The sequence below is a fragment of the Enhydra lutris genome, unplaced genomic scaffold (genome assembly GCF_002288905.1).
Source record: "Enhydra lutris kenyoni isolate GAN:26980312 unplaced genomic scaffold, ASM228890v2 scaffoldscaffold1, whole genome shotgun sequence".
NCBI classification, from domain to species: Eukaryota; Metazoa; Chordata; class Mammalia; order Carnivora; family Mustelidae; genus Enhydra; species Enhydra lutris.
Genome location: NW_019154085.1, coordinates 57951386 through 57978104, shown reverse-complemented (window position 1 = coordinate 57978104; position 26719 = coordinate 57951386). Strand labels below are relative to the sequence as shown.

The 26719-nt window shown below is 39.4% G+C and overlaps 1 protein-coding gene across 2 annotated transcripts in view; it reads left to right on the top strand.

Moving 5' to 3' along the window:
- Window positions 1-338: 338 nt before the first annotated feature.
- Window positions 339-26719, top strand: part of LOC111143638 (RNA binding motif single stranded interacting protein 1) — a 211515-nt gene continuing 185134 nt past the window's right edge. For both annotated transcript variants that reach the window (XM_022497479.1, XM_022497462.1), the window contains exon 1: window positions 339-564. In XM_022497479.1, the coding sequence (XP_022353187.1) occupies window positions 490-564 (75 nt within the window). In that variant the 5' untranslated portion in view covers window positions 339-489. The remainder of the gene's footprint in view (window positions 565-26719) is intronic.

Here is a 26719-nt window from a genome sequence, read left to right as displayed (position 1 = left end):
CCCGCGCGCCCTTCCCCCCACCGCCTCGGCGCGCCAGCCCCTCTCCCCTCTCCCAATCGGGCGCACCCACCCCAGATGCCGCCTGGCACCGAGCGTAGCCGCCGCCGCCGCCGCCGCAGCACTTTCCACTTGCACTGATCACCTCCGAGCCCCGCTCTGCCTGCTCGCCGGAGCGGAGCGCGGTTCGCGCGCCAGCCCTTGGCAGCCTCGCAGCAGTCGGGCTCCGGGAGGCAACTCCTTGGGAGCGCCCTGTCCGGGGTGCCCTCTGCGCTCTGCAGTGTCTTTCTCTCTGCCTGGGAGGAGGAGGAGAAGAAAGAGGAGGAGGAGGACGACGACGACGACGTCTGGTCCGGGCTGGGAGGTGGAGCAGCGGCAGCCGCCGCCGCCGCCGCCGCCGGAAAGGGAGAGGCAGGAGAGATCGAGACTTGGAAACCCCAAAGTGCCCGCGACCCTGCACGGCAGGCTCACGGCAGGCTCCCTTCCAGCTTCATGGGCAAAGTGTGGAAACAGCAGATGTACCCTCAGTACGCCACCTACTACTACCCCCAGTATCTTCAAGCGAAGGTAAAGGGGAGTCGGGGGGCGGGGGGCGCCGGGGGCGTGCGCGGGTCTGGCCCGGGCAGGGGCGCGCGCAGCGAGCCCCCGCCACCCCCGGCGGAGTTGATGGAGGGTTGCTAACTATAGCGCTGGCCTGGGTGGCGCGGGGAGGCGCGCGGGGCGGCGGCTGCCCGGGGAGCGGAGTGCGGGGATCGGGTTACAGAAAGCCGTGGGGGGAGAGACTAGACAGGAAAGAGCCGCCGGCCCCTTCCTGGCCGGGGAGGCGGGGAGGGTCGCTGGGCCGAGCGGCGCCCCTCTCCGAGCGTTGGTGGTTCGGCCGCGGACGCTTGGGGCCCCGCGGCAGGACCCGCGGGCGGCGCGGCTTTTCTACCGCTTCTTCTGGGCCTCGCCCCGCGAGCCCTAACTCTTGCCTTCCTTCGGAGTGGTGCGCGGCCTCCCGCCCCCCCAGGGACGCCCCTCTACCTCCCGCGCGCGCGATGGCTGGGGCGTTGGGCTGGGGTGGGGGGGGGCGGACGGAACATTTTCTTCCCCGCCTCCGGCCTTGCGCTCCCGCCCCTCGCCTTGATCTTTGTGCGGTGTGGCACTTCACCTGGTTACTGATTTCTACTTTTACGCCGGTGTTTTGGGTGGAAAAGTGGCCAAAGTTCACTCACCCTTCATTGATGTCCTTTTTAATCTTCCCGGTAGCTTTTGCAAAGGAGGGACAATGGGCAGATTTCAGTGCAGAGAAAGAAGTGACTTTAGAAGAATACTACCCTGTATTTTGACCACAGATCCATTTCCAGTGGTGCTTCTCAAAAGTGGCCTTGGCATATTCTTAGGTAACACAGCTGATGACATGTAGCCTTACAAACTGCAACTGACTTTCTAGGGACCCTGGGTACCTTGTTAGTGGGCCTACCTTATTTTTACAGAAAGATCTGAGGCATTCCGAATGCATTAAACACACACACACACACACATATGTATATAAAATGTATTGGGCCCATGAAGACAGAGGGTCTCACTGCTTTGGAAGCTTCGTTCATAATCTGGGAGGGTTGGTGTTGGATGTACCAGCTTTCTTCAGTGATTTGCATCTTCTATACTCCGGGTGCCCTTCTAGATCACAAAAGAATCAAGTACGGATGCAGCGCCTGAACTTTCTTCGGTAGGCTGTAATCGTATCCTCCTTGATGGCAGAGGACATTGCTGGCCTGGTGCAAAGGATCTCTGATTCAATCTTGATAAGCTTTCCTTTCTTACAGTGTGTGTGGTCCGTGTGATGTACTTACAGCATAGCTCTGTATTTGCTCACTTAAAAAAGGACACTTGTCAGCACCCAGACCAGAAATTTTCTAGCAATCAAGGACCTCCTTTTCACTCTCCCCAGTTCTCTTCTTACTTTGGGTGGCCAGAAAGCAGCACGATGGTAGAAGTGAGGATACCCAGTATTCACTTCTGTGTGGTCCCCATGTACTGTTTTCAGGGACCCAAGGTAGGTGCTGATTTTTTTGTGAGCTACATTGTAAATACAGGTTGTTCAAAGAAATTTTGAGGTATAATCAATGCATTACCTTTTAGATATCATATATGTTTAATGCACTTGTTTAAATTATGCAGCATTGTGTGCCTAAAGGACAGCCTATTCAACACTTAACTGTATGAATAATAAATACGTACACTCAGGTGAAGAAGAAAAAGGGCCATGTTTCTACAGGCACATTCACCTTAGTAATTTTTATGTACCATTAGTAAGTTAGAAACCAAGTACGTAGCATTTAATATAGCTAATGCAATGCCATTTGGCTCTTTTTGCCCCGTAAATAATTGAAGAGAGAGACAAACAGCAAGAGCCTGCTCCAGTAATTAGGGTCGGAGCCCAGAAAGCTTTAGGGCCCATTTTCTGAAAGTGTGCTTCCTGCATAAAGCATTTAATATTGATTTGTGTTACAGTAAATGACATTCAAAACATATCTTGCTGTTTCTACTATGAAATTTGAAATCCTATTACTCTTGAATTTCTTTGTTTCAGGAGAAAGACACACACACTGACTTGACCTATATAACATGGTATTCAGGTTCGACAATTAAACCTAAATTCCCTATTGTAAAGAATCTTCATTATCTCAGAAAGGGGCATCTCCTAAAATGTAAAGTGACTAGATACAGATTTTAGGTAAGCATAGTTTGAAACACCTAGCTCTGTTTTATCTCCCTGACATATTTGTTGCTAACAGGATAGTGTGAGTCATTTTCTAAAAAAGAGAGAATTTGTTTGATTTGTAGTTAGTTTTTAGAAACAAGTGTTGCCTAATCTACCTCAAGAGTTAATGGTCTCACTTAGAAACTGGTGTCTGTGGTGATGATCCTTGCCTCGGTGCTGTGTCTTTTAAACTTCCTGATACATGGGATAGAAAACATCAGTCTGTTTAAAGTACAGTGATGTGTTTGCTAGTCAGAGTTGTTTTGAAACTTCTGCTTGGAAGCTATATCAAAAACTGAGGAATGGTGTGGTTGTTTACAAAGTGATACCTGACGGAAACCTGTAATGGGGATATGATAGTTTTGAATCAAGAAAGAATGCCTGGATTGGATTTCTTTTCATCAGAAGGAATACATACCAATTAAAATGGCACTTGAAATGAGTTTTGTTACCATAGTTTACAAAACTAACTTCTGTCAAGTAATTCTTCTTGAGTTAATCATCCAATTGGTGTCTGTTTTGGAAATTTTATTTAGTGCTTTTCCCCCATTAAAAACATGTTAGTTGCTTCTACACTTATTAACAAACAACAACAACAATCTGTGGAGTCCCGGTATAGTGTGTGACTGTATCAGTATGTTTTGTACTTCGACAGAAAGAGAAAAGCATTTATAAACATAAAGTAAATCTGAGGATGCTGTGGAAGGGCAGGACATGAGGGGAAGTAAAGGAGATTGTGAAATTGTCATAGTATCTTAGTGTAGAGTGACACAGACTGCAAGTAACCCGATTTTACATGCTTGTTGGGTGTTTTTGTGTTCCTCTGTCAGGGTGGTCTTATCACAGCAGGTTCCCTTTATCACCTGACACATTCATTCTAAGAGGGGGTTTGATGTAGCTTTGTAAATATAAGCACATATTATTCTAAAGGGTTTTCTGATTATAAATGACCTGTGCTATATTATGAAAAATTAAATTTGGTGTCCACTTTTCAGCGACACAGAAAAAAAAATCTGATAATTTAACGTATTTTAACCTAAAGAGCTGTATGTGCATATTTTCAAACATTGGCTGTATCAATTTCACTTGGTATAATGGCACCCCTTATGGTCTGTTTATTTCAAAGATACTACAATATACATCACTGCCAATGCATATATGCAAATACAGATGGGAATTGAAATACTTATTCTATTTCTTTTGAAGAAAGGAAGTACAAAATGTTCTTTACATGTTTAGCTAATATTTTGTACTAACTGATGCAATTTGACACATTTGTGATCTTTCATCATAGTTATCAAGATATTTCTATAAAATATACCATATTCAAAGCTTGCTGTAAAAATTTTTATGCATAAACAGAATTTATGAAATGTTCTAAAACAAAGTTTCTTTTAAAAGCTATTTCTGTATAAGTGTATACTAAAGAACAAATTTGAACCTAAGTTTCAAAATGTGAAAAATAATGAGTGGTATAATTTGGGATTGTATTGATGAAGGCTACTAGAACAAAGTAGTTTTTCTGAATTGAATTTTTGTGTGCATTAACATTTTGTGGAATTCCTTAACTTTTACTTTAGTGACCGTAGGAATATTGTGTCCATCAGTTTCTGTAGGAATTAGAGGTTATGATTTGGTACATAGCTGAGTTTATTAAGATGGTTTGGTTATACAGAGACATGACTTTAAGACTTAGGATAGAGTGAACACATTTATACAGTGAATAAAGTTTGCTTAAATATATCAAAACAGCCATGCAATATTTTACACCTTAAATATACCTTAGTTCCTTCAGTGAGTGGGTTAGCGTGGCTATCTAGAAGTGGTATTGGAAGACTCAAGGTCATTGGATGGTTAAAATGAAGATGCATTATAATGCAATATTGTAGCATTCTTCCCTTCAAATAGCTCTTTCTTTTGGATTTCCCATAGGATCTATTATATTTTTATATGTTGGAAGCTAAATCTTGAGCTACTAGAAAAAAGTACGAAAAGATAAGTGAAGAGAAGTAGGAGAATTTTCAATCATTTAGTATTAGTATAACTAGATAGACCTATGTGGTTGGCAATCTTGGTTTTAAATTTAAGTTCAAATATAGGCAATTTCCATGTAATACAGTTTCAAGAAAAAAAAATAAACTTTACTGATATATTGCTCAGACTTTGTATTTTGCTTAATGGTTTATTGGAACTTTAAAATTACCCCAGCTTATTTAATGAGTACTGAAATTTTAAGTTATGGGTCCTAGTTAAAGACAAAGGGGTCTTTCTTCCTTTTCTTTTTATTAAAAAGAGGGTTTTCAGAAAATAAAATATTTTCCCCATGTCTACTTAATCAATAAAAATCACCTGAGGGACATATAGAATGGAAGAATAGGTGCTTAGTAAAATCATATAGACACTTAAATATTGTTCATTCTTTTTGAGGATGAAGAATTTTTTGTCTAGTTTGTTTTTTATTGGATGCTCAGTTCACTAACATTTATTCTCCCCAAGCATGGTCTCCTATCCCACTGTGTATCTCTCTGCAAGGGATAGCAACACTTTCCTGGTTTCTTGTCTGATCCACAGAATAGTAGGTGCTAAATAAATGCTTGTTAGTGACTATTATTATTCAGAATAAGTACATACAAAATCTTTTTAGGCCAGGGGAAAAAATTGTAGACCAAAATTGATAAATGTAATGATCCAGTTTAATTTTCTATGGAAATCTTACTGTAATTTGATTTGTGTTTTGATTTATTTTGCCCCTATTATGACAACTTTAAGCTGTTTTATGAATTGAACAAGATCCCTAAGAAGAATCACATATTAATGCGTCAGTGCTTAATTTACAAAAAGTACCTTTTTGTATACTCTTCTTTAAAGCATATGGTGCCAGAAAAAAATCTCATAGTATTACACTGAGGGGGGAACCGTTACATGTGATGAACCGGTGACTCAGCCTGGTCCTTGCTTCCTGTCAATGGCCCCCACCAACACAATTCAAACTTTTTCCTGCTCAGTTTTCAAGAAAATGGCTTTCTAAAAAAAAGTGTATTTCGATGAAAATATTTATTCATTTGATGGATAACAACTAAAATATAAACTAGCACTGAGGGGCACCAGTGTGCCTCAGTCGGTTGAGCATCTGCCTTTGCCTCAGGTCCTGATCCTGGGGTTCTGGGATCGAGCCCCACATCGGGCTCCCTGCTCGGTGGAAAGCCCGTTTCTCCCACTCCCCCTGCTTGTGTTCCCTCTCTGGCTGTGTCTCTGTCAAACGAATATATAAAACCTTAAAAAAAAAATTAAACTAGCACTGAGGTGTTCAAAATTAGTTATCTCTCAATTACTGGCTGTTGCATAACCCTAAAGATGACATCTGTTGGCATTAGAGGAATAAGCAGAACCATATCAAGTTGCTCTTAAGTGGAAGTACTGTATTCAATGTGCCATAGCTTTAATCAAGAAAATGTAGTAATGATAAGTGAGTGATTTAAATGCAGTGCCATATATTTGGTGTAAAATCAAACCATATATATTCAAAATTGAACATTGGACTTGGAGATTTTATGTAGAATTATTTTAAATGTTGTGGTTTCTCTGTTCTGTTATTTTAAAGATAAATAGTAAGACCTGATGGAAACTGTCCATGCCTCAGGAGAGGCAGCACTTGGATGCTACAGACTTAACAGTGGGAGCTTGGCCAGATGATGATACACAGCAAAAGGTCTCCTTAGAATCAGGTGTGTGAAACATACATGCAAATTTGAGCACACACAAACAAATTTGGTAATAGAAACTAAACATTTCTTTCTTTTTTTAAAAAAATATTTATTTGAGAGAGAGAGAGAGAGAGCACACGAGCGGGGGTCGGGGCAGGCGGAGAGTGAGGAAGAGAGAGTCAGAGAAGGAGACTCCCTGCTGAGTGCAGAGTGCAGAGCTGGAGTCTGGAGCCTGATGTGGGGCTCGTTCCGAGGATCTTGAGATCGTGACTTGAGCTGAAACCAAGAGTCAGGGGCTTAATCCACTGAGCTACCCAGGTGCCCCTGAACATTTCTTTCTTTCTTTTTTTTTTTTTTTAAAGATTTTATTTATTTATTTGACAGAGATCACAGGTAGGCAGAGAGGCAGTCAGAGAGAGAGGAAGGGGAGCAGGCTCCCCACGAGCAGAGAGCCCGACGATGAGGGGCTCGATCCCAGGACCCTGGAATCATGACCTGAGCCGAAGGCAGAGGCTTTAACCCACTGAGCCACCCAGGTGCCCCACCCCTAAACATTTCTTAATATGAAGGGAAAATGTGAAAGGGGTGGTGATGGCTAGGCTGAAAATAAACTGGGTATTTATCTCCCTTAGCTGAATTCTTTAGTTTCTCTTAATGTATTTTTGTACCCTTAACTTAATTATATGAATATTTTAATTTTTCAAATAAGCACTGGAAAAGAAGTGTGTCAAAGATGGTAAAAGAGAGAGAGACAAAAAAGGGGAGGGGAAAAAATCAACACCTAGACCTCCTGGGAAAGAAAACATGCAGAGCTGAACACTGTCCTTCTCTATACATTGCTTTTAGCTAATTCTTAAGTGGATGCATTTGTCATTTTAGAGGTTGGAGAACAGTTTTCTAGATGACAAATATGAAAACCTAAAAATCCTAAAAGTGAGATCAGATGCTAATATGAACAGTTAACTTGTTTTTAACTCTGGTACCGTAAACACGATGTCTGGTGGATGATTTCCAACGTTGGCTGTAACATCCGTATTCTGTATTCTAGAATTAGGTTAAGTTTTAAGCTTGTTGAAAAATTGCTGAGGTTCATGAAAGTTCAGGAAGGACTGAAATACTAACTAATTGCTTGTATTTCCTGAGTGATCCCAGAGAACCGTTCTTTGCTCTTGACATTGGAAAAGGTTATGGAGTGTGTATCTGGTCCTTGCTCTCCAGCATCTCACCAGCTACCAGGAAAGACAAAATAGACACAATACAAGACATAAGTGAAGAAAAATATTTACAAAATCATACACCCAGGAAGACAGCACACCAAGGGTCTGAGTGACAAAGAAATCACGAAAATCGGCATCGGTGGGGTTAAAAACTCTGCCATGTGTTTTATGAGAAAAAGCAAAGGGCAAATAAAGGCCACAATAAACCTGGGAATATTAGAAAGAAATTGGGGCTTTAGATTAATTAGTGAAAATTTCTTGAATTTATAATCAGCATTGTTTTGTATTTTTTGCCCCTTTTAATCCTCTTATGAGTACTTATACTTTTACAGAATAACACTTTTTTTGTTTTGGTACTTAACCTTAATTCCTTCACGTCAGAGTTTCATATTCAATTACCTTGTTTTACATTATTATTTTTCAAGTTTTATGCTTATATAAGTGCTACTAAGCCAACCTCTTCAGGTTAGACAGGCTGAAAATATAATGCTTAAATGATGACATAATGGTTATACAGAATTGTTACTCTTACTGTTTTAAACCATTTGAAATGATGTTTATTTCTCCTAATTTATTAGGCTTGCTCAGGGCAAAGGGAGAAAACGTCTAGAGTTTTGTTATGCTGCTAATTACATCATCGTGTGCTTGCCATCTATGTGTTGATCATGTGTCCAGTGCGACCTGTTATTTCTTCAGATGATAGCAGATTTTTTATTATTCATGATCTTTCATAGATATAACTATTCTTTTTATTTGGTCATTCTCTAGCTCTATTTCAGAAAAAAGCTTTCTTCTTCTCTGCAAATGAAACTGAGTCCTTCAAGAATCACATTGTCCTCTGTTTGCCTTATGGGGGGACGGGGAACCCACTCTTTTGGCTGCTCATTGAACAGCAGGTGCTACTGGGCTTCATCCCAGATGAGGAGTGATTTCAGGGAAAGGTTTTGTGCAGCAAAACTCAATCATTTCATAGATATCACGAGTAATTTTTACTGATCTTGTAGGAAAACTGCATCATTTTCCCAGCCCTGCAAGTGTGTGGCCCCATTTTAGGTGATAACTAGTTTTGTGTTTGTTTTTTTTTAATCAGTTGAAAAATTTACTAATTAAAATGGGCAGAATTGGATGTATACATCATGAAATACTGCTCTTAAGTTTCTTCGTGGGTTGGTGGGAGGGGGATAAGAGTTGCCAAAAATGAATTTCAGATTTTAAACTTGTATTTTGATTACACTTGAGCTCCTCAAATAACACTCTACTATTTCCCCTATTTAACACTTTTTAAACACGGTGTTTTTGAGAGTTGCAATTGGTAATGTATTTGTACTGGAGAACTTCTCAGCCCTTCCCTGCCTATAGAGTAACAATAGCAGCTTATACTTTTTTTTTTTTTTTAAGATATATTTATTTATTTAAGAGAGCAAGAGAGAGAACACAGGAGAGCCAGCGTTCTCACATGCCCATGCTGGAGGGTGGGGAGTGGCAAAGGGAGAGGGAGAGAAGCATACTCCTGGCTGAGCGATCCTGATGTGGGGCTTGATCTCAGGATCTTGAGCTGAAATCAAGAGTCAGTCACTTAACCAACTGAGCTACCCAGGTGCCCTAACAATAACAGCTTATAAAATAAAGACTCAGATAAAATATTGGGTTGTAGGCAAAAGTAAATTATATTAGAAATTTGTAATATCATCAACTTTACCTTTGTCTTCTCAATAGCTTTTAGATTTGTCACTAAACGGGCTTTTGACCAATATAGACATTAGTTTAAAAAAAAAAAAGTGCTCGTTTTTATTTTCAGGTCACTAACTGATTTGTTCCCAAAACCTTCTTTGCCTCCTTCAAAGTGCAACTTTGATGAATTTCATTGTTTTAAAGATGGAAGCCTTAAGAAAAAAAAAGTTCCTAATCTCAGCCTCTTCTTAGGTTTCATTCCACCTGATTATTTGCACACTTTTATTTAAACAACCCTAAAAGAGTGTCTACCAGAAAATTTTCTTTTTTTTTTCCTTTAAAGATTTTATTCATTTATTTGAAAAGAGATAGAGAGGGAGCACAAGTAGGCAGAGCGGCAGGGAGAGGGAGAAGCAAGCTCCCCACTGAGCAGGGAGCCCCATGTGGGGCTCTATCCCAGGACCCTGGGATCATGACCTGAGCCGAAGACAGCTGCTTAACCAACTGAGCCACCCAGGCGCCCCTACCAGAAAATATTCTACAGCAAAAATTTTATAGCTGGCAGATGACATTTTTTAGAGGTCTATGTGATTTGTTCAGTGGTTGGGAATAACTTAACTTACAAGTGAATTGTTTTCAAGTTTGTTCTCAAAAGTTCACTCATCAGTTTTCTAGAACTTGAAACATCTAATATATTTCATACATAAATTGTTATTCTTGAAGATTTTTATTTATTTACTTATTTATTTGACACAGAGAGAGAGACCTTGAGAGGGAACACAAGCAGGGGGAGCGGGGAGGGAGAAGCAGGCTCCCTGCTGAGCAGGCAGCCTGATGCTGGGCTGGATCCCAGGACTCTGGGACCCTGACCTGAGCGGAAGGCAGAGGCTTTAAGGACTGAGCCACCCAGGTGCCCCCATAAATTATTACTCTTTATGATAGGGTTCCCAGCCAACCTTTAAGAGCCTGTAAAAGTAGCCCATTTTAGAATTCATAGATAGTTGTTCCATGCTAATCACATGGTAGCACAGAGCACTGTGCTGGGCAATGTTTGGGTGAGAGGAGAGTGTGAGTATCAGAGTTGGAATTCCAGGTTCCAGGAACCCATTTTTGCCCCCTTCAGGGAGGTGGGTAGGTTTTCCTAACTCACCTGAAAGGCAGTCCTTCCGTAGGGCTTTATAAGCTTCTAGGACTAGGGACTGGGTTTCCAGAAGAGTTGGGAGGTGTGGCTGGTGATGTCCAGTGACAGACGCCCTGGGAGCCTTCCTCATTCCTCACTCCCTTAGGAGACTAGCTTCCTGCTCACCTGTTTTCCTGTAATGGCCCCCCAGCCCCAGCCCCAGCCAATAATTTCACTTTAAAAAATGCTGTCCAAAGCTTTCTATTAGTGCTTTTCGTCCCTTGTTCATCACTGGCTCCGTTATTAGAGCATTCCAGCTTTCCTTGCTCTCGTTGAACATCAAATCAAGCAAACAGCTTCTAAGGCTGGAAATAACAATGAAACAAAACTACAAAGAACAAACTGTCCAGTTCCAGCACTTCTCTTATTTTCATCTAGTCCTGGTCCAACAGTGGCTCATAACTCATAGGGGAACTCCAGACTTTAGGAATCTGATGGCAGCACATTCCCCTTCACCTCAAACTTTACCAAGGCAGCCTGTGGAGCACATGTTAAGATGTTAAGAATTCTACCCTGAGAGGAAGTCAAAACAGAACCAGTGAGTGCTTAAGAGAAGGAGGCAGACCATGGACCCCTGTATTTTGTTTCTGGATTGTGGCTTGACTCTTGAGTGAAGAGCTAGACAAGACCCAAGGGTGTGCAAAATGAAAATGGGTGAGGATAAAGTGCATGGGTTTGGGCAGTCTCAGAGTGTGTTTCCACTCTCTTCTCCTTTTCCCCTCCTCCCTCCTTCTTTTCCCTTCTCCCCAACTCCTGCCCCCAATTTTTCTTCCTGCACTGGAAGAGCCATGTAGGCTCTGGACTGACTGCTGACCAGCTACAGGTGTGTGTGCTGTGCTAGTGGTCCATCTGCTGGGGTGACTGTTGCCTACAAGCTATTCCCCCTGCAGTCGGCCCAAATCAGGGACCAAGTGTGTCTGACTTAATTTGACTAAAAAACACAAAACAAAACAAAACTTTACTACCTCTTAATGCTATAGATTATAATTAAGAATTTGCTAACTACAATTGCCTCTTTGAATCAGATTTTCTTTCTGATTCCTTATCCAATTTTATACGGAAATTTAAAATAAAATTTTATTTGGCAATGTATAAATGTAGTTAGAGAAGTGCAGACATGATGTAATACTTTGAACAAAAGAGAACATAATTAGCATAATAGAAAGTATTTTGATGACAAATGTGTACTCCTAATGAGATTAGAATTTAAATATGATGTAGTGAAATGGTAAGCTGTTTACCTTTTTCTTCACCCAAACTAATATTTAAAATCACATATAACTAGCCTCTTCTGTTTCATGAATATTTCACGGAATGGTTCTTTATCTAAAAATAATCACAAGAGTATTGTGTGTTATCTAATTTGCTGAAGACTAAGGGGAGAAAGTATGTTTCTTTTTTGGTCATCGTTCCGCAGGTTTTCATTTTAATAACCGAAATCTTATATTTTGATTTTGATTGCTTTCTTAAAGAACAGATTCTCTCTTACTGTATAAATAGGAATTAAAATGACAGTGGGTGATCTGCAGTGTTCTTCTGTACCCTTCTGTCTCTGTCACAGAATTTAAGTTCATGTTGCAGAGTACAGGATGTTCTCCCAGTGCACATCCTTTGAGCCTTCAAAATTTGATTTGGCTGTGTGGTCTGACGATAGCATGTTCAGATAAGTACATTGTGATAGTAATCTGTGTGTCTGGGCCCAAATGAACATCTGCTTGCTAGGGTGCCACATGGCAGCACCTTTCTTTGTTTTTCTTCCTTCGCCTTTTTGATTTGAATCTTGTTAAACCCTGAAAATGGGGCTGATTTTCAATATGCAAATGTTCCTATCTCCCTCTTTTGGGGGAGGGAGCCAGATATTTTAAATATGAATACATTGGGAATTTAAAAGGAGTCTGCCCTGCGGAAGCACACAGCTATAGTTCTGCTATCACAACTCAGACATGTTGTAGCAAAATCATCTCCTTAAGATCACAGAGTTGGAGCTACCTGGCAAATTTAATTAAATCCAACAAACACTGAGCAGGCCTTGTGGAGGGTGCCCTGGAAGGTGCAAACATGTAAATAAGACATGATTTGGGCCATCATGGAGCACAGTGGGATAATTTCTTTTACTTGTGTGTTTATTTAAATTTTTTATTGAGGTAGAGCATGTGTATAGGACACAGATTTTAAATATAGAGATTAATGCACTCAGGGGATGGCCCCCCCCCAGGTCTCTATGTAACATTCCAGCACCGGAAAGCACCCTCATGTACTGCCCCAGTTTGTACTCCCCAACAGTAGCCTTACATCTGTCTTTTTTGTGTTTGGTGTGGACAGGGTCAAGTTCATTTTTAGTCTGTTTCCCCCATGAATATCTAGTAATCTAGTTGATCCAGCACCATTTATTAAGAAGACATTTTCATTTTCCCCTTTGGATTTCAGTGTGGCCTTGATTGTAACTCAAGTGACCACATTTACATGTTTTTTTTTTCCAGACTTTTTGTGTGATTCTATGTGGATCATGTGTCAGTACTATAGGGTCATAATTACTATTGCAATATGTTAAGTGTCTGTTCTTCAAAGTGGTCTTAACTATTCTAGGTCTTAATAAATTTGAGAATCAGCTTGTCAGTTTCCATGAAAAAGAAATAACAGGATTTTTATTGGAATGGGCTTAATGAAATCTATATGTTAATTTTGGGAGAATTTGATGTCTTCCAAACTGTAAAATATAGCTCTCTTTATTTATTGATGAACTTATGACTTTTATTTTATTTGTTTCATTTTGTTCTGTTTCGCAAACTTAGGACTTAAAAGTAATTAATAATAAGACACAATGGAAAATGTTATTGTTTTAAATGCTTGTTTCTTAAATACAACCAGTGATTTCTTCAAGCTCTGTAGTATGATAGTTGGCATAGACCCTGTTAAGAAAATAGTGTTTTTGAAGAGGGAGACAGAATATTTATTATCAGAGAACAAAAGTAGTTTTGAAAAGCAGCTGACTAACTAAACCACACTATTAAAGAACAGATGACATTCTTTTTGATTTTTCTTGAATGCATTTCAAAGTATCACTGTATTTCCCCTTAATACTTTTTATTCTCCTTTCTGAGACTTTATTTGACGTGCCATCCCATCATCCTGGCCTATAAATGTAGAAGCCTAATGAGAAATTGAAAATTAGTTTTGTTTGGAGAATTTTCTGACACCCCTTGTGATTTTTCACGATGGTCTGAAGGTTGTGCAAACAGAGATTGGGAAGCGCTGCTCCGTATGATCTTCCAAGCAATAGAACATGCCACTCCACGAGCGTTGGCTCCTTCAAACTTTTTCTTAGATGTTTAAAAGATCTTACATCTATTTTTTTCATGCTTTATAGTTAAGGTGTTTAAGCTCTGATTATTGCTGTATCCGGCCAGCCAGAAACAACTGCAGAGAACTTTCAGAGCTTCTGAGCTCTGGCTAGGTTAGCTTAGGTTAAGCAGGAGGTAGAATAGACAACTTCTGAATTCCTTTCATCTCTAAATTTTATGGTTCTGGGAATTGGTAACATCCAGGAATCAGAGAATGTTAGATCTGGGAGGAAGTTTTAAGATAATCAGGTTCAAGCCCCTCATTGTGCTGGTGAGGAAAGCTACCCAAAGTGGAGAGACAGGAGCTGGGCTGGCTCTGAGGGACAGAGTGGTGGTGGGGGTGGTGTGCAGCGCGGGGTGGGGGTGGTGGTTGGGGGAGGCGCAGGCCTGATCTCATATGACTGGTCAATGCAGTGGCCTGGAGACAAGGAAGAGAAAAGAGGGGCCACACACAGTTCTGGCAGTCATTCCAGGATTATCACAGAGGTGTAGGGGTGTGAATGGCTATGTCACCAGCCGGTATCTGATCAGAAGCCAGTAGTGGTTGCTGTGTCTGAGGTCACCCCCACAGATGGGGCCAGGGAGATTTCTGCACTTCCCTCCCACTGGCCTGGTTGCATCTCCTGGTTCACCAGTCTCCAGAGTGGAATCTGCTTTGTTCTCTTGCTTCTAACCTTGCAGGTTAAGCTGGGAAGCCCATAGCTGACTCTGTTCATCCTCCATGGCTTTTGGCCCGTTCATGACCTTGTTCTGCTTTTGGATTCTTCCTTTACCACATTCCTAAGGGTCTTTGTTTTTGCAGCCCTGGGTCTGGAGCCAAAACCCTCTCACTTTTGCGACACTCCTGGAGCTTTCCCACACAAGCAGGATAGAGTCCAAACTACTTCACTCTTGCTAACCTTTTCCCATCCTGCTGTAATGTGTTTGGTCGCCAGAGGAAAAAACCCGGAGAGATTCTGATTAAACACCTCCTTTATTTGTTGACGCCAACCACTCTGATGGGAACCACCTTCTTCCTAATGCCAAACACACCATACTAGTCTCTAGCATCTCTTGTTTTTTCATGAGATATTTGAACATAGTTGGAGGACTTCAGCACTCATCATACGATCAGGCTTCAGGAACTCTGTTTTAGTCAATTACGAGGGGAACCTTGGAAAAACAAAATGCACGGTAGGCGGCATCAACAAGCCCATTATACCACTTGGACATAGCTTTTCCCTCATGCTGTTCTATCTTATACTCATTAAGTACACTAGCTGAAAATATCATGCCTGGCTTTATGCCATCCATTAGGGAAATCAAATACAGGAGAAATTAGGATATATTAAACAAATAAGAGAGAGTGATTTTTCCACACTTTACTAAAAGATTTGCCGGTAAAAATGTATCCTTAGTTCATTTACGTATTTCAAAGGTTATTGTAGATCATTACATCTTTGATGGAAAGTATAATTTAAAGTTAAAGCCGTCAGGAACCGTGGCCTATTAAAGATTAACTAGATATTAAGAAAAAGAGTTTGTGAAATAATTTCAGTCATTTGGAGAGGATGAGGATGTTTTGTAATATTTGACTTACACCCAGCATTCTTGGGAATGTGTCATTGAGAAGAAGCAAGGTACAACTGTAGCTTCTTTTGTTTTTTCCTCATTGTCTCAGGAATCCTCTGTACTGATTGGTTCAAGCCTTTTTTGTTCTTCTTCCTGGAAGTGTTAACCATAACTGTAATCTCTGAAAGGCACGGGATGCACAAAGGGAAATGGCAGAAAGAGCTGTGAGCGATGGAAAATACTGTTAAGGCCTCTGTATTATCTGTAAGAAGACGGAGTTGTTTGGGGACCATTGGTCATTGACACGTGTCACAGGGAGGTTTCCAGGGTGCTATGTTAAAGGTTGGGGAGAGACATGCGTTTTTTAGATGTTTTAGGTGTTTTGTTTTTGTTTGGGTTTTTACCGAGCAAATTAATTGACTGCTTGAGCTAAAAAGTTCTCTCAGGAGGATCCAGCAGATCATCCTTTTAAAACATGTAGATCCAGCACATTTTACTGTTAATGTTTGTGCATGAATTCCTCTGAACCTCTACCTAAACGCAGAAGTAGGCTGTATTTGGATTTCCTTTACTTACTTAGTATTCAGCTATGGAAGATGGATGGTCATGCTTGACCCTTTAGAAGTCCTGTGCATTATCTGCCCAAGTTAAAACATAAATGTTCGATGATCGTGGCGTAAAGTCCAAGGAGAAAGTTAGGGTTCCAATAAGCATCTGAGTAATTATTATCTCTCAGTATACAGGGAGTTTCCCGTCTGGTCCAACTTTACTTCCTAGACTAAAAGTTTCTGGTTTGAGTAGCTTTCATGTAACTTCCTCAACATATGAGGAAGCTTTCAAGCAATTTTTTTACCCACATTGTTAAGAATATACAGGCAAATTGAGGCAGACATATCAAATTCTCTATTGGTTATGTACTCAGTCTTATTGTATTCACTCATAGACAGTTTATAAAATCCCATTTTTAGGATGTTGAAAATGAGACGTGAAAGTTTACTAACTGGATTTTTCCTTTTCTTATTATATTTTACCTCCTATCAAGTGGAATTTCATTTAGACTATACTGTATAATAAATTTACATTATAATATAGTTTACATGTTGGGGAAAAGATTGAAAAAGTCAGAAGATATCAGGAAAGAAAAAGTATGGCATAAAGTTATATATATATAATAAGTGTTTTATATATATTACTATTTATATATTACTATTACTCTCTCTATATAGTAATAGTTTAAAATAACACTTTGTTAACAGTAATTTATATAGCTGTGGTCTCCTCTTTAAGAATGTAAGATTCTAAGACAAGAAATACATCTTGTTCCTTTTTGTGCCTACTAAATGCTTTGTGTATGGTAGGTACTTAATAGATGTTGATTAAAGGGAGTCCATATCTTTTGTTTACTAACATGATAAAGAGAAATATGAACCACAGGCAGAATTCTTTAGGGATGAAATGCTTCTGCTTAAAATACACACATGATTAGGCTGCAAATGGGCTGTTAGTCTAAATTACCTGTATAATTTTCTCAGTCTCTGGCTTTAGTACTGAATTCCTTGTTCGTGCCTAGACCCCACCCTACGATCAAGCTGGTCTGTCACTGTCACATAAGCACTTAATGAAGTAGAGAAACAAAATATTCAATGACTGCCTTAAGTTAAATACAGTGAATATCATGTGTGCAAAAACGGGAGGTCCGTTAGAATACAGTCTCTACTTGATCAGTGTAATTTCTTAAGTAACATATGGTTGGGGCTTTATTATTGAAAAGCATTTATATTTTTTATAAGTGTCATTTCTAAGAAATATATCTTCTTAGGATTTGTTGGAGGTCTCTAAGGGCCTAGAACTGTGTAGAAGTATGTATGATTATATTTATCAAGGTTCTGGCCAGAAACATACCGTATGTACTTAACATATACTTAAATTTGGTATTTAAAGGATATTTAATAAACAAGAGTATTTACAAATGTGTTGGCAGAAATTAGGGAAGCCAGAAAGGGATAATGAGATATTCTGAGTCCAGCAAAAGATGGGCACCTACCTTTGCTAAGCAGGGTAGGAGGGGCTAGATTGGGAGCCATTATTAGAACTTAGAAGGGTGGCCCTGCGCAGAGGACTGCCAGAGAGGAGCAGTGACCTTCAGCCAAGGACAAAGGCCAACCCACGTTAGGCAGATATCCCTCACTCTCTTCCCACAGAGGGATCTCCCGACTGTGCCTTCTTTTGGAACCAATAGGAACTTGGAGGAAGGAAGATTTCTTCAATGCATAGGTCATTATAGGTCAGCCTCCCAGGGTGTAGAAGAGCGCAGAAAGACAAAGGGAGGTTTGGGGTTCCTTAACTATTTGTTGGATAGATGAATGGCTGCTTACTACTTTTCTTTTCTTTTTTTTTTTTTTAATTTTATTTATTTATTTGACGGACAGAGAGATCACAAGTAGGCAGAGAGGCAGGCAGAGAGAGAGGAGGAAGCAGGCTCCCTGCCAAGCAGAGAGCCCGATGCGGGACTTGATCCCGGGACCCTGAGATCATGACCCGAGCCAAAGGCAAAGGCCTAACCCACTGAGCCACCCGGGCGCCCCTGCTTACTACTTTTCTTAATGGATGGTTTTGTTTCTTTTCTTTTCCCTTTTTAAAGATTTATTTATTTTATTTTTAGAGAGAGTGGGTGTGTGTTGAGTGGGGTAGGGAATCTCTTAAGCAGACTCCCTGCTGAGCGTGGAGCCCTAAGCGCTTGGTATCAGGACCTAAGCTTATCAGGACCTTGCTTAACAGACTGAGCCACCCAGGCGCCCCAGTTTTGTTTCTTTTAATTAACAGTGCTACTTCTTGCCTTCTTAAAAATCTGTATTATTACTCAAATAAGATAAGGATTACTTAGTGGAGTGCCTCCTGTGTGGAAAGCATTTTGCCAGGCCTGCTGCTGTCAACAGTGGATAACTTTCTGTGAAACTAGCTGCTAATGCAGTTGTACCTTGCTTTACATAACAGACCGATGCTGAAGGAGTAAAACAACTGTTGATATTAAATAGTTTGAAGTGACATTATAAGGTAATACAAAATACCTCCTTTCAAGTAAATTCGGGAAGCTTACTTTCTAGAGCAATCCTGAAGGGGCATCCCTGTCCCGTACAACTTCCAGAGATGGTAGAAATGTTCAGTATCTACGCTGTGATACAGTGGCCACTGGCCCCACGGGGGCTACTAGCCACTTGAAATTGGGCTAGTGCATCAGAGGAACTGAATTTAACATTTTAGCTACATGTGGCTAGTGACTCTCATATTGGATACTGTAACTATAACGGATTGTTAAGTAGATATGCAGGACCCAACTTAATTCTTGAATGAAATCCATTTGGAAGTTAGAAGTTGGGTATAGCATTTTCAGATTTTCAGATTACTGTCCTCCATATAGAGGAACCTTATAAATACTGGTCACCAGAATGTAAAGGAAAGAAATTGAAAGCAACTAACACAGAGCAGGTCCTAAGGCTTTAGATAGTAAAAGCAAAGCAAAAAATACAAGAACCCTTCCTGTTTCGTACTATATGCTTTACAAATGTAGGTTATATTTATTTAGACTGAGTTCTATTTTGAAATGACCACTATATCCAGGTTTCTTATCATTAAGGTGTCTACTTCAACTAAAAAAATAATACATTTATTTCCATGATGTAGTTATTCTGGATATTAGATCCTTAATCACCACACTAGTTGCTTCCATGCAAAGGGAATTGGTTACAAAGAAGATATTCAAAGAGTAAAGATAGAAAATTAATATGTACACAGCCAGAAGAACATATGACTGTTCTTCATTCATTTTTTTAAATTTTATTGAGTTCATAGGATGTGTGTATGTGTGTATGTATTACATATATGTATATTTCTGTGTGTGTATGTGTATGTTTATTCAGCTTTATAATAAAATGCCTCAATTTGATCTGAGAGTTCCCTTGAAGGTTTATCTGGAAAAAAAAAAAGACTCACTTAAAGCCATAATTATTTCATAAGGAAAAGCAGATTAGCACATCATAGTGTAATATATTACCTGTAATACAGCTGAAAATGCTTCTCAGGGCATTAAGTTCACGGATATTTGTTTTCTTATGATTTCTCATACTACTCAAGCCTACCTCTTGCCTACCGTTTTCCACATTATACTTCATTTGACCCATCTTAGACTGTGCCTTTTATCAGGAACAGATTCTAAGTTCAATACGACAGATTTTGAAAACGGTTCAAGAATGTTTTTGTTTTGTTTACTGTGGTAACATACATATAACATAGCATTTCCTGTTTTAACTGTTTTTCGGTGTACGGTTCTGTGGCATTAAGTACATTTACCTTGTTGTGCAACCATCGCCACTCAAGAACATTTTTTAATCCTTAATATTGGGAGGTGATGTTTCCAGTTTCATGGAGATTTGTTTCTTTTCCAAAAAGAACAACGAGAAAATCATCCACAAATCCCCCTTCATGTCTGTAGAGAAATGTCTAAAATCCTATCTAATGGCATTTTTAGAGTGGTATTAAATTAGCAAAGCTCTTGTAAGCTTGTTTGTTAACACACAAAAAGAACTTGTTGAAATAACTTTTAAAATGAAAATGGCACTTTAAATAGGAAGAAGCAGTTATTTTGCTTCTTTCCATATCACTTCTGAAGGAGTTTTATCAGAAGCCCAACTAACATTCTGGAACAGTGACACAGTGTGCTAGCAAAAGATTTGTGATTGTAATGTATGGGGTCTGTCACATTTTGTGACTCTCCTTCCTTTATTTCTTAAGTTCGCATCCTTTCTTTTGTTCATTTCATTGATTTCTTGAGAGGACACTAAAACAACAATGAAATTTTTACTCATTTTTGTGTGTGGCAAAACACATGCCTAACAGTGTTCTGTGAAAATACTCAAGGTAAAACCAACTTTCCTTCCACAGTAGAGTTCATCCTTCTTACCTGTTGCCGTGGTAACCAGGTAAACACTAATAAAACTAAATGGGCGTCAAAATTTCCCATGTAATTTGTGTTGAAAATTCTCCATTTAAAAAAAATGTGTTAGCCGGGTAGGGGAGGGAAAGGTTCAAGCAGTGGAAGAGAAGGCAAACTTTATTTGAATATAGAAAGAGAGTTGAGGGAGTAGAAATCTGTGTTGCTGAGAAGAGAGTTTTCAGAGCAGACTGTTCTGGTATTTTATACCAATTATGTGCAGCTATTGCTTTGAATAAATTTTGCTGCCCTGCTGAGATTTCCTTTTTACAGATCCTGGAGCAATTATAAGATGGAAGTCTGGAATGTATAAACAATGTCCTTTGAACAGTAAATGAGCCTCATTCTTATAAAACTAAAGGGTAGGAATGTACTACCTTTTATCCTATGGTTCTCTGCCTTTTTTTCTTCCTTAATCACCGGACTAGTGACTAGAAACTAGTGACTCCTGCAAGAGTATACAAAAACATGAATTTTTGCCTAGAAATACTTTTAAAGTATAATTTCCATCAAATTAAAATTTCTCTGTTGCTGTAACATAATAACCAGAATACTTAATACCTGCTCAATATAGCTACTGATTATATATTTCTATTATATTCTTTTGTATTAGTAACCTTAACATAACTGTACATCAGTTTGTAATAGATTACAAGAAACAAAACACAGCACCAAGGCAGTGTTCATGGAGAAAAAAATGACAGCCTTAGAGCATAGCATGAGTCTGAGTTTCCAAATGTCAGCTTGTTTTATGAGACAGAGCAATGTACACTAATATGGTAAACAATATATAAAATCCTAAGGAGAAGTCAACTGTCACTTGGAGTTAACTGTAGAAAGCCTGAACTCTCCATTATTTTCCTGAACTTCCAGGCCTTATACAATGTTTACAATAAGGTTTGGAGAGTTGCCTAGCACTGGAATATATACAATTAAACAACACAGTTGAACAGCCCTTTTATGTCAGTGCTGCTAAAAGACAGCCATTATACTCACATGATAGTCATTCTTGGGACTCTTAACCTAAACAGGAATGGAGAACATTCATTTGTAATTCTGTCTAAGTGCATGTGGGATTTGATTTGATTTGATTTGATTCACACAAACCCCAGTGGAAACTAAAGATAGCAATAATAAAGGGATCACTGAATGAGAATTATTTCTTTGACTGTCAAAGAATTTAATACTTTTATTTTGTTTGTGACTGAGCGTAAGCATTCAGCTCTTTGGACTTTAATGTAAGCTTATATAAACGAGGGAGATGGTGTTTAAATTTATTACAGAGTGAATTTTATTTGTTTGAAAATAACTTTACATGAGAAATCAATACAAAAATACACTTCCTGGTACCCTCTTTCAGGCATTGACTAAAATAGCAAATGCAAAGAGGTAACAGAATATCATAGATTAAAATGAAACCAAACACAGACTAGCTGTTAAATCCACATCGTGTTTATAAAAGTTCGATTAGGCTAATCTAGTAGTTATACCCAGTACCTGAAAGGTTAATCCTTCAGTATTGATGGCAACAAGAGGCAAGGATACGTAACCAGAGTGATCTTTTTTTTTTTTTTTTGAAAGGGAAAATATTTAAGAGACTGATTTATAGTTCTGTGCTTTAGTAATATAACTATGTATATTTAATACACATACTGGGTTTTCTCTGTAATATTTTTTTCCTGTCAGTTTCCCAGGGATGTTTGGCTTTTATAATCATGAAAATTAGTTTACAACAACATGAAAATAAAGCATAGCAAGATCACATAACTCCATACTGAGAGGAAGGTTTGAATTCAGTTCAGGCCAGTGGTTCCAGCTGTTTTTTCTTCCTCTTTCAAGTCTCTTGTCTAAAATTTGAGGATCTGTCAAGCACATTTCTAGAGAGTTTGAACTGCTTGACAGAAAGTTGGCCTGTTATAAGGCCAAAAGGTGTTTTTCAGAAAAAGACTGTCAACCTGATCTAGTATTTGAATGGCTGAGTTAGAGCACCTCAGAAAATTAAAAGGTTATCTGAAGTATGATTTTTCAATAAAAAATTAAGTGGTTGTCTCCTCTTACTCCTGGCCTAAAGCTAAACTGAGTTTGGAGCCCTCAATACAGACAACTTTCTTTATAGTCCTTTACTTTCTCTTGTAGTATAGATCCTACGACTTCTCAAAATACTTGGTGAGCTTCCATTTACAATTAGAATATATGAAAGGTTATATTGAGTTAGACCAAGGATTTTCCAAACACGATTTTGACCTACTTTTGGAAATAAGGGAGGAACTTTGGGGAGCATTAGTTGACAGTTGGACGAAGTCAACCAAATGCCCCAAATATCCCTTAAATAACCAAAGGATCTATCATTTGTGAGTGTGGCTAGACCATTCTTGGACCTGTTTATGTGTTTGGGACACTGAAAGCAATGTGATCCACACACATTGTGAAGTACTATTGGCATTCTTTTTTCACCAAGAAAATAACATTTCAAAAGTTTTCTCCACTCCTGATTTTCCATGACTTGAGGAAGAAGTTTGGTTATGATTTTATAAACTTAAAAATATCTCCTTTAAATTTATATTTTTCTAGACTGAAGAGTACTAATTTTAAAATCATACTTGCGTGGAAATATCTCTATTCTTCTAATCATTTTAGTTGTTTTTCATTTTGTTGGAAGGGCAATAATTCTAATTTCCTGTAGCATTCAAGATGCACTTGAGTTTTGTACATACTAACATTGGGTTTTTTACTTTATTTCCAACAAATAATTCTCCATGCCCAATGTTAATTGCTCTTTTGGGTTATGGTTCATGTTGGGCAGCTACTTTTCAGGTGGTCCAAAATGGCTTCCAAACTTTGTTTCATTTGTAACTCATAGTTTAGAGGGATGTCTACTTTACTTTAGTCTCGTTCTTACAAGTATTGAGGATCATCTGTTACCTCTTGGACCCATTTTCCCACAGCTCATCCTCATTAGCTCAGTATGTCAGCGTGATGAAGGAGAGTTGTATGTAGATGTGGGTGTTTCAATGTATACTGCTTCTTTTAAATGCTGTATAAAAATGTTAAGTTAAACTAGACATTAGTCCAATGGAGATCATTCTTAGAACTCCCAGTAACTTCAAGGAACTTAAGGGACTTAGGTAATGATTTTTATGTTGGGTTCTTGTTACATATCCTTTCATAATAATGCCCTTTGCACACGTATTTTTTTTATTTTATTTTATTTTATTTTATTTATTTATTTGTCAGAGAAGGTGGGACACAAGTGGGGGAAGTAACAGGCAGAGGGAGAAGCAGGCTCTCCACTGAGTAGGGATCCTGATGCGGACTCGATCCCAGGCCCCCGAGATCATGACAAGAGCCAGAGGCAGATGCTTCACTGATTGAGCCCCCCAGGCATCCCTGCACACATATTCTTAACTAGACATATGGAGGATTCAGAGGTTGGACATAACCCCCAGCTTGGAGAGAGTACAGCATAACTAGAGGAAGTACTACCTAATTAATGGCCCTTAACAACCCAAGATGAGGGTCCTGGATGGTTTGAGGAGAATGGTCTGTGGAAAACTGGAGAAACAGAGCTTACTTCTCTCTAGGGGAGATCAAAAAGGTTCTGTGGAAGGGGAAACATTTGTGCTAGCCTTGAAAGAAATAGTCATCAGGACGAGTGTTGTTGGTGGCAGAAAAGCCTTGTTATGTTTGAGGGGACGGGAGGAGCAGTGTGCATTCAGTCTGGCAAACCATGTAGGAAGACGTGGCAAGTGAAAAGTTCTTAGTCTTATCCTTTGGGCAATGGGAGCCATTAACATTTTTAAGCTGAAGAATGACAACATTTTAAGGAGATTAATTTAGCAGATGTATGAAGAATGGGTTGAAGGTGAGGGTAACTCTAAGCATAATAAAGTTTGTAAGTATTTTAAAGTTGATTCTCTGGGAATCTTGTCAAAGATTTTTTGAAAACCCCTGACTGAGGTACCGTCTATATTCTTCAAAGAAAATTACAGTTGAACAACTCTTTTCACTACTGATCACAAAATTATTTAAATATAAAATCAAATATGTCTGCAGTGTGTACAAAATATATCTAGTCAAAGTGATTACATTTTTCTGTTAATTATTTGAATTTGAAATCCACTTTATAAACTCGAGTACTGTGTAAATCCATTCTGCAAAGTGTAGGAATTTCCTGGCAGGTATAAGCTATGATACAATTAGAATTCATTATAGTAAGGTAAATTGTTTTTAACAATAATAACAAAAATAATAATGATAATGATTACAGCTAACATTTATTGAATATTTGCTGTGTGCCAGGCACTGTTCCAAGAAGTGTATGTACACACACACATACACACACCCACACGCGCGTGCGCGCGCAAATCACTACTGTTAAAATATAACATATAGTAGTTAGGTATAATTTATTTTATGCTAAACAATAAAAAAGGGAAGAGAACAACATATTAATGTGGTTGATAAATAGAGCAAATTTAATCTATAAATATTGTCCCTTTTCATATAATCAAGAAAATCCTATGTACAGGGCACTGTAGGAAATGAATAATGGCACTGTTTTCTATTGACAATTGAAAAAAAACTATAATGTAATTAACATATGCTAGAAAGTAAAAATAAATTGGGTGTACAGAATAATATTTGGGGAGTGGGTTGTGAAGCTATTCCAAGCAGAACACCAGCTTGGATTTGTTTTTCTTTTCCATCTAGAGCTGCCCAGCAACCTCATGGATTTAAAAATATATCTGTGCAGTTTTACCATCTTGGTTCAAGAGTCCCACATTCAATGAAAATGATAGTTCTCTCTGCATTAGGCTTCAGGTGTTGCCAGTGCTGGTCGAGCCTCTTTACTAAGGATCTTCTTGGAGCACCTGGGTGGCTCAGTCGGTTAAACATCTGATTTTGGCTCAGGTTATGATCCCTGGGTCCTGTGATCGAGCCCCGCATTGGGCTCCCTGCTCAGTGGGGAGTCTGCTTCTTCCTCTCCTTCTGCCTCTCCCCCTGCTTCTATTCGGGCACACTCTCTTTCTCTGTTTCTCTCAAACAAATAAAATCTTTTTAAAAAAATCTTCTTTTTTTCATTCCTCCTTTCAGAAATTAATAACCCCACCTCCTCCCTGCTTTTCATTGTTTTATGTATTCACTATGAGGTCAGCTTTTCGTTTCCTTAACTTCATTTTTTGAAATCTCTTTTTTTTACCCACTTATGGAGTTACATTCCAGAATGTCTATCTCCTATAATTATATATGTTGTTGTCTTGTGACAATTTTCTAAGTGCTTCCCCAGAACCATTTTCAAGTTGTTTGCATAAGTCTGGCTTAAGAGACAGTTATAGGGATACCAGTAAGACCTGAGAGAACACAGGTCAGGATTTAAATGCTGAGATTACTGACTCCCTAAAGAAAATTGGTCTTCTGGGTGGGTGGGAGGTACCAAGGTGGGCAACTAGAAACTTTTAGGTAGTGATTCTGGCAGAGGGTTGTCAAACAGTGAAGAAACTAGAACCTACTAGCAGAATGACAAGTGTAGAAAACACCTGAAGCCTTCAAAACCCTGCAGCCCTGAGTTGCCATCAGGGGCCATGTCACCTGTATGGGCAGAGTCTGAGGAGACTTGGGAATCAGGGCTGTGGTGGCAGCAAGGATCCAGGGGATCAGGACCAGACCCAGGCAAGAACTTTTGGGTCCTTCATGTCCCAGGAGGCAGACAGAGGTCTCTGTTTCAGCTAAGGTTGAGAATAGGGTACACTTGGAGAAGAGCCATGAAAGAATGATCCAGTGTGAGCTAGTCCAGGTGCAAGGGGAGAATCTGTATCTGGAATGTGTATAATTTGTATATAGCTTATTCTCTGACAGTCTTCATGTTTGCTTGTGAGCAGTTACCAAGTCAAGCATTTTGTCCGTTTTAAATGATTTCCCGAACATGCAGTGCTGAGGACTCAGAGTGGGGATTGAGGGCATTGTAAGAGAATGTACCAAAGCAGAAAACCAAGCCACTGTCTTCGGAGGAGAAACATGTATTCCTTCAGGCGGTGACAATAGACCATTTCCCAAGAAGTAGCATCAGGTAACAAGAGACTTTTTGTGCAAGGGTCCCTTGGGGCTGGGTTTTGGCATATGTACGTGTAATAATCCCAGCACTAGTAAATACTGACTCTGTCCTGGGTAAGGATGCAACTAATGCTAACAGTTTTTCAGGGAGTTGTTACTAAGCTAGCCCTGCTACCTCCTTGTATGTAAGAGTTTGGATCTCTCTTGCCCAGGAAATTAGATGTCCCCTTTCAAAGCTGATTAAAGAAATAAAGTTGCTCTAGTGATTTCTAAT